The sequence below is a fragment of the Parus major genome, chromosome 23 (assembly GCF_001522545.3).
Source record: "Parus major isolate Abel chromosome 23, Parus_major1.1, whole genome shotgun sequence".
Lineage (NCBI taxonomy): Eukaryota > Metazoa > Chordata > Aves > Passeriformes > Paridae > Parus > Parus major.
In genome coordinates, this window is record NC_031791.1 from 521,664 (window position 1) to 529,527 (window position 7,864).

General features: G+C 62.0%; 2 protein-coding genes across 3 annotated transcripts in view; one reads left to right on the forward strand and one right to left on the reverse strand.

The window, feature by feature from the left end:
- The window catches only part of CD164L2 (CD164 molecule like 2), a 7,091-nt gene extending 5,453 nt beyond the window's left edge, over nt 1–1,638 (reverse strand). For both annotated transcript variants that reach the window (XM_015649506.2, XM_015649505.3), the window contains exon 1: nt 1,420–1,638. In XM_015649506.2, coding sequence (XP_015504992.1) covers nt 1,420–1,519 — 100 coding nt within the window. In that variant the 5' untranslated portion in view covers nt 1,520–1,638. The remainder of the gene's footprint in view (nt 1–1,419) is intronic.
- A 148-nt stretch (nt 1,639–1,786) lies between these two features.
- Nucleotides 1,787–3,664, forward strand: GPR3 (G protein-coupled receptor 3). The gene has a single exon (XM_033519613.1). It carries the CDS (start codon nt 1,806–1,808, stop codon nt 2,790–2,792), a length of 987 nt encoding a protein of 328 aa, XP_033375504.1. The 5' UTR covers nt 1,787–1,805; the 3' UTR covers nt 2,793–3,664.
- The last annotated feature ends 4,200 nt before the right edge of the window (nt 3,665–7,864 follow it).

A 7,864-nucleotide genomic window follows, 5' to 3' on the forward strand; every position in this document is an offset into this window, starting at 1 on the left:
ACACCTGTCCACACTGCACACACCTGTGAACTGCTGCACACACCTGTACACACCTGAGCACACTGTACACACCTGTGCACTGCTCTACACACCTGCACACACCTGTGTACACTACACACACCTGTACACACCTGTACACACCTAAGCACACCTGTACACACTGCACACACCTGTACACACTGTACACACCTGTGCACACCTGTACACACTGCACACACCGCACACCTGCACACATTGCACACCTGCATGCCCCGCGTGCCCTGCACACACTGCACGCTCGCTGCCCACGCTCTGCCCGCTCCAGCCCCGTGCCCGGGACACTGCCGCCCCCCGGGCCGGGTCCTGCCGCTCGGACCGAACCGAGCTGAACCGAACCGAGCCCCGGCCGGTCCCTGCCCGGGCTCCGAAGGGGCGGCCGCAGCCGTGCCCGGGACCAGCGGCGTGTCCCGACTCTGCGGGGTCCCAGCGGAGCAGCAGCCCGGCCTGGGCTCTCCGGGACCCCCTCTCTCCCCGGCGGGGACAGATCGCCTCGAAGGCTTCGAGGAAGCGGCGCGGGGGAAGAGCCTCGAGAAGCGCAGCCTTCTCCTCCCTCCTCTCCTCCTTCTCTCCGGGGGGAGGGCACCCCGCCAGCCCTTCCCGTACCCCCCCGGCCGCTCATTCCCGCTTCTCCTGGCCCTGAATTATTCAGCCCGGCTTGGGAAGGCCGGGCCGCGGGGACAGGAGAAGGGAGGGGGCTGCGCAGCCCCGGCTGTGCGGGGGCAGGACAGGACCCGTCCTCGACCACCCCACGTCCCCCCAAACTCCTACCGCCCCCTCCACAGCGGAGCCCCCAGACTGCGGGGACGGGGCGAGTCAGGCTCCGCACGCCGGGCTGCCGGGGGTCCCCGGCTGGGAGTTTGGGGGGCGCGGAGCGGCGTGGGCGGGGCGCGGGGGGCTGTTTTTATGAATGAGCTGCTATTACTATGCGGCGCGCGCGCTCCCGCGCTGCCCGCCCGGGCGCTGATTGGCTCCGGCGCGCCATTGACGTCACAGCGGGGCGAGCGGGGCCGGGGGGGCCGTGAGTCACCCCGAGCCCCCCGGACCCCCCCGGCCCCGCTCGGGCGCTATAACTCGGCGGCGCCCATGGCAGCGGGGCCCCAGCCGGGCAGCCCAACGCAGCCCGGGCCCGGCAAACCGGCAGGTGAGTGCCCGGCACGGGGGGGACACCGGCGGAGGGGGGAGCCCGCTCTGGCGGAGCGCCGCGCTATGGGGAGGGGGGCGAGGGGCGGCCGTGCCCCCCAAAGCCCGTTCAGGAGCTGTGCTGCCCGCCCGGAGAGAGAGGCAGACTCTCAAGGTAAGGAGGGATGCCATAGTGGGGATAGGAGGGTGGCTGCTCCCGCTGGGATTGCTGACTGGGGGGGGCAGGGTCGCCCCCCTTACCTGCTGCTTGGGATCCCCTCACTTTGGCCCCGAACTCCTCCCGGGGGATGCTGTTTTCCACTGCCAGTCCTGCTCCCCTGGATTTATCCATCAAAATCATGCAGTGCCCAACCCCCAGCACCTAAGGCAGGCAGGAGCAGGGGTGTTGTGTGTGCGTGTGTGTGTTCCGTCCCCTTTATTCACCTGTTTATTTTAAAACTAAACCATCTCATCCAGGAAAATCCCCTCGGAGCAAACAGCGAGCACACTCTCAACCTACACTGCTTTGCCCACGCTCCTGAAGACAACTTTTGGAGGCAGCAGTACTGTCCCGTCTGGGCAGCACGGGGGCAGCTTGTGGACAGCAGGTGCTGAGGGGCTGCTCTTGGAGGTCACCCTCGGCCATCATGATGGAGAAAGAGCCCCCCAACTCCAGCGAAGGCCAGCAAGGCTGGTTCTCAGCCAGGAACGGCAGTGGCAGCTCCTTGGATCTGGAGTCTGTGGTGCAGCCCCTCGCCTTGAACCTGTGGGACGTTGTCCTCTGCATCTCGGGGACCATCATCTCCTGTGAGAACGCCATCGTGGTGGTGGTCATCTTCTACACCCCGGCTTTCCGCGCCCCAATGTTCCTCCTGATCGGCAGCTTGGCCACAGCCGACCTCCTGGCAGGCTTGGGGTTGATCCTGCACTTTGCCTTTGTGTACTTGATTCCGTCGGAAGCGGTCAGCCTGCTCACCGTGGGGCTCCTGGTCACCTCCTTCACGGCCAGCGTCAGCAGCCTGCTGACCATCACCATCGACCGCTACCTGTCCCTCTACAACGCCCTCACCTACTACTCAGAGAGGACGGTCACCAGGACTTACATCATGTTGATCCTCACCTGGGGAGCCTCCATCTGCTACGGGCTGCTGCCCGTCATGGGCTGGAACTGCCTGAAGGAGCCGTCCTCCTGCAGCATCGTCAGACCGCTGACCAAGAACCACCTCATCATCCTGTCCGTCTCCTTCTTCGCGGTGTTCGCGGCGATGCTGCAGCTGTACGTGCAGATCTGTAGGATCGTGTGCCGGCACGCGCACCAGATCGCCGTCCAGAGGCACTTCTTGGCCAGCTCCCACTACGACAGCACCCGCAAGGGCATCGCCACCCTGGCCGTCATCCTGGGCACCTTCGCGTCCTGCTGGCTGCCCTTCGCCGTGTACGGGCTGCTGGGCGATGACAGCTCCCCGGCCCTCTACACCTACGTCACCTTGCTCCCCGCCACCTACAACTCCATGCTCAATCCCGTCATTTACGCCTTCAGGAACCAGGAGATCCAGAAAGTGCTGTGGGCCGTGTGCTGCGGCTGCTTCTCCTCCACGCTGCCTTTCCGCTCCCGCTCCCCCAGTGACGTCTGACGTGCCCCCCCGCATCTTCCACTCACCGCTTCCAGTCGGGGATTTGCTCTGATTCCCCCTTTTCATTCCCAGAGGCACATTGCAGGAGCTCTTGGAATCGAGCAGCTCTTCCCAGCCTCGTCCTTTTTGGGCACAACCCCTTCTTTTCCTCTATTTTTCCACTACTTTTTGAAAAGAGAGAAAAACGTATTTTTTATTCATAATATAATCTATATTTATGTGTGTGAGAGAGGGGGGTGATCCTCATATTTTCTTTAAAACTATTTATGATGCTTTATTTTTTTAAAGGGTGAGGAAACACCAGGGATGTTCATCCCCTTTTTTTTTTTATTTTTTTTTTTTTTTTACAATCTTGTTATTTACCTCAGACAAAATATATTTTATACATTTGGGGAAGGGGAGGAGAGACTCGTTGTCAGAGGAGGAGGGACTCAACCCCCTCCCCCCTTTCTTCCAGCCATCCATCCATTTATTTATTTATTGGTATTTGAATTATTATTTAATTTGATTTCCATGCCTCCTTCCTGCCGCCCAGCGCTGGGCCCTGCTGCCCTCTAGTGCTCGCTGCCTTCAGGAGGGGGGGGCTGCCGGAGGCTCTGCACCCCCGAACCCACAAGTTTTGGGGTCCTCTGTGTGCTGCCACCCCCCTCACGGCACCCAGGGCTCCCCCTGCCAAAGCCTTTCTTTGCACCGGGGTTGGATTTGCACATTTCTGGGCTGGGGAGATGGATGTGAAAGGCGAGGGGACCGCCGGGGATGGGGACCCCTCACGATAGGGACCCCTGTGGATGGGGACCCCTCAGTGGGTCAGGGTGGCGGGGCTGCTTCTTGTTTACAGCTCTGGTAGGGGAATAAATTAATTTGTGGTACGAGGTGCGGCTGTTTGATGCTGGGGAGGGGGTGGGATGGCGTTTCCCGAGGGGGCAGAGAAGGCTGATGTTCCCGAGTCCCATCAGGGCCATCCCCCTGCTGCGTTTCCCTGCTCCCGGATAAGAGATGCCGAGTGACAGCGCTTCCCCCACCCATCACATCCTGTTAGCAGGAGCTGGCCCGGGGGGAGCCGCACGGAGGCCCCTCACCATCCTCATCCTCACAGCCCCAGCAGGCCCAGGGGCTGCATCCAGCTCTGCTGGTGACATCTGACCCTGTGTCCCCCCACCCGGGGATGCCGAGGACTCACTCCCACCGTCCCTCCGAGGGGTCGCATCTGGGCCCTCCCTCCGGCAGGAATGACCTCTCTGTCCCCACCGCTGAACCCCAGTCCCTTTCCTGGTGGAGGGGACACGGGGGGACCGTGCCCAGCACCCCCACAGCGGGGCTGCCACGCTCCAGAAGTCCCTGCTCACACGGCATCCGGACACCCGTCCCTGCTGCCCCAGCTGCCCGCCGGTGGCAGCGAAGGCGGGGTTAATGATGACAGAGCTAATTAGGGCAGCGCAGCCCCTCCGGTAGCAGCGTGTGCGCCCCCAGAGCCCCCCGAGCCCTGCCCAGGTCTCTCGCAGGCGTTCGCGCGTCCGCAGACGCGGCAGAGCCCAGGGCTGGGGAGCAGCCGGAGCCCGGGATGGGTGCGGGATGGGATGGGTGCGGGATGTGTGCGGGATGTGAGGGGTGTGGGATGTGTGCGGGATGTGTGTGGGGTGTGATGTGTGCGGGATGTGATGTGTGCGGGATGTGTGCGGGATGTGATGTGTATGGGATGTGATGTGTATGGGATGTGATGTGTATGGGATGTGATGTGTATGGGATGTGATGTGTATGGGATGTGTGCGGGATGTGTACGGGATGTGTGCGGGATGTGTGTGGGGTGTGATGTGTGCGGGATGTGTGCGGGATGTGAGGGGTGTGGGATGTGTGCGGGATGTGTGCGGGATGTGAGGGGTGTGGGATGTGATGTGTACGGGATGGGTGCGGGATGTGATGTGTATGGGATGTGTGCGGGATGTGTACGGGATGTGTGCGGGATGTGAGGGGTGTGGGATGTGTGCGGGATGGGTGCGGGATGTGATGTGTATGGGATGTGATGTGTATGGGATGTGTGCGGGATGGGTGCAGGATTTGTGCAGGATTTGTGCAGGATTTGTGCAGGATTTGTGCCGCCCCCCGGGCTCTGCCTCACCTTGGGCTCGGGGAGCTGGTGGCAGCCCCGAGGGCTGGGGCTGGTTGTTGTAAAGGAAATGAACATTTCCCTCGGCTGGGCGCCGGCGAGGGGCTGCGTTTGCAAGTGATGAGGGGAGATGGGGCTGGGACCACGGATTGTCTCCTGCTCTCCCAGGGCTGGGCTCGGTGCTGGGTAATTTTGGGCTCCCCTTGTCCCCACCAAGGTTAAGCCGGAGGCTGGAGGTGTTTATTCTACCCCAGGGCTCAGCTGAGCACCCTCAGGAGATAATTCCCGAGCCTGCCTCCCCCAGGAGTGAAAAACCCCGTAATTCCCAGCTCTGCTGTATTCAGGGGCAGTTTTTACCTGGTGAGTCTTATGTCAACATCACATGGCAGCTGAAACAGCTTTTCTCTCCCTCGTGCCTCCCCTGCTGATGTCTTCAGAGGGAGCTTCTCTATGGTGTGCGAGCCCATCCAGTTCCTCCCGTTCCCTGGGGTCCCTGTCACTTCCCCTGGGGACAGGGTGACACACCAGACTGTGCATGGCACAAAGGCAGCACCATCCAGGTCTGCTGGAGCCCCTCCTCAGGCTCCCACGCAGCACAGCCGGCGCTGGGGTGGGCACAGGGCTGCAGCCCCCTTCCCCAGCTCCTGGCAGGGCTGTGCCATTGCTGATGAGCTTCCTCGATTGACTGGGGGCATGCAGAGGGCTCAGGAGCTGTGGGGACCCACAGTGACAAGGTGGCATTAAAAACAATCACAACTCAGGCCAAGGCGTTTCCCCTGGACCAGAAATTCGGGAGCTGTGGGAGCTGAGCCCCCACTGAATCCTTGTGAGCACCAGGCTGACAATGTCACCCATCCCCTGCTGACAGCACAGTGGCCATTGCCCAGCTCCCTGTGCCCCCTTCCCAGGTGGGAAATGCACCTTTGGCTCCTACCTGTGTCGGGTTCCCTGCTGTCAGGATGGATGGAGGAAGCTCAGGGGGAGCTCGAGCTGGAGGAAGCCCCCACCCCGGCCCTGCCAGTGCTGGTCGCTCTCCCAGCGAGTCCAGAGACATTCCCAGCTGCTCCAGGCCTTCGGGGGATGATGGAGCAGGCAGCACGGGTGGGGAGATACAGCAGGGCTCCCTTTTTTGGTGGAGAAAGAGGCAGAAAGTGAAGCAATAAAAAAAGAGTGAAATCCATCCAAGAAGGCGCCAGAGTGCTGAGCAGCCACCCCCATGGCAGGGATGTGCAGGAGCGGCTCGGGGGGGATCAACAGCCCAACTTTGGGATTAAAATATGAGCTAAGAGACGTGGGCACAGCCTCACCCCAGCTGTGCTCGCACATCTGGCAGGGCCAGCCCTTCCCAGGCTCCCAGCAGATGCCGCAAGCACAGGCAGCTCCTGCCTCCAAGGCCTGCCCGTGCTGCAGTGCAGGCGGGGGGGGCAGCTGGGGTTTGCTCCCCTTCTCTGCTCTGAGCAGCCCTGGCCCTGCTGGCAGCAGTGGGGCCCAGATCTGGCTCCAAGCACTTGCCCTTGGCCACCGTGCAGGTGAGAGAGCTGGCAGCACCCACAACAGAGCCAGGGCTGGCCCCAAACCATCCGCTCTGGAGCCTCTGCTCCAGCCCTGGTGCAAAAATCACCTGGGTTTTGCCAGATTGGAGGAGGAAAGAGCTTGCTGCAACCCCAAAACCTCCCCCTGGCACCCCAAGTGCCCTGCCTGGAGCACAGCCAAGAGCTGCCCTTCCCCGCAGCCCATCCCAGGGATGGGTCTCTGCTCCCAGTGCCTTACTGCAGTGCCCAAGGCGGGACCTCGGGTCCTGCCGTCCCTCCTCCTGCACCACCCTGGTACAGCCGGGCCATGGGGAGGGCTGGCAGCTCCAGTTATGGGCCTGGGTTACATTTAAATGAGAAACCTCAGCCCTGGCTTGGGGGATTTTGTCTCCTTGGAAGCGGGAGCAGGCAGGAAATGAAGAAAACACAGCCCTGCTGTAAGTGTTTTACCAAATGCCGGAGGCAGCGGGAGGCATTTCCCGGCACAGCTCGGCCTCGAGCATCATCCCCAGCCACCACCACAGCCACGGCTCTGGAGGCATGGGATGGCGCTTCCCAGGGAGGGAAGTCTCTCTGAAAGGGCTGTGCTTGGTGGGAAACAGCCAAGTTCAAGGAGAGGGGCTCAGCAGCCTCCCATTTCATCCCTGTTGCCACATGCGATGCAGAAGGCGGCTTGGTGCCACGAGCCCACGGCTGTGCAGGGGCCCGGGGCCAGCAGGACCCTCTGCTCTCCACTGGAAGCTCCCAGAGGACCAGGCTTCCATGCTGGCTCAGGGCTGGGGCTTTGTCTAAACATGGGGAGAGTAACTCAGCCCTGGCCACATCCCCAGCTCCTGCCTTAAGCCCTGGCCATGCCGGCACTGGCCTTTGCAGAGCGGCTGAGCCCGGCGCAGAGCTGCTGCCCTGCCAGACTGCAGAAACTTGAGCTCCAAATAACATAATTCCTCTGGCACCCCGTGGTTATTTGTGAGCTGCTGTGAGCAGATGGAAGAGTTACAGATAAAGCCATCCGCAGCACGGGAGCCGATTGCCTTCCCCACACAACCGCGTAGGCAACGGCAAAGGCAGGGAGGAGGAGAGAAAAAACCCACCAGGCAGCGGGAGAGCGAGAGAGAGGAGTCAGCCATTTCTGAGGGGCTGAGCTGCCATCTCAGCACACCTACGTGTGAGGAACGGGGACTTTCTGCTGGCACCGGGCCCTTCCCAGGGTACTGGAAGAGGGTAGTTCTCTCCCACCACCCGTGGCTGCTTGGCCAGGGACAGCAGCGCAAGCCGGGGGTGACATTGGCACGGTGGAGCGCTGCCACACACTGGGAGAGCAGGCTGTTAACGCTGATCCGAGCTGGCAGCGCCTGCACTTGCTTCGGTCCCAGAGGGGGAATTAAGGGAGAGAAGCTGACGTCAGTGGTGGAAAGGACACGCAGCCCACTCGTCCA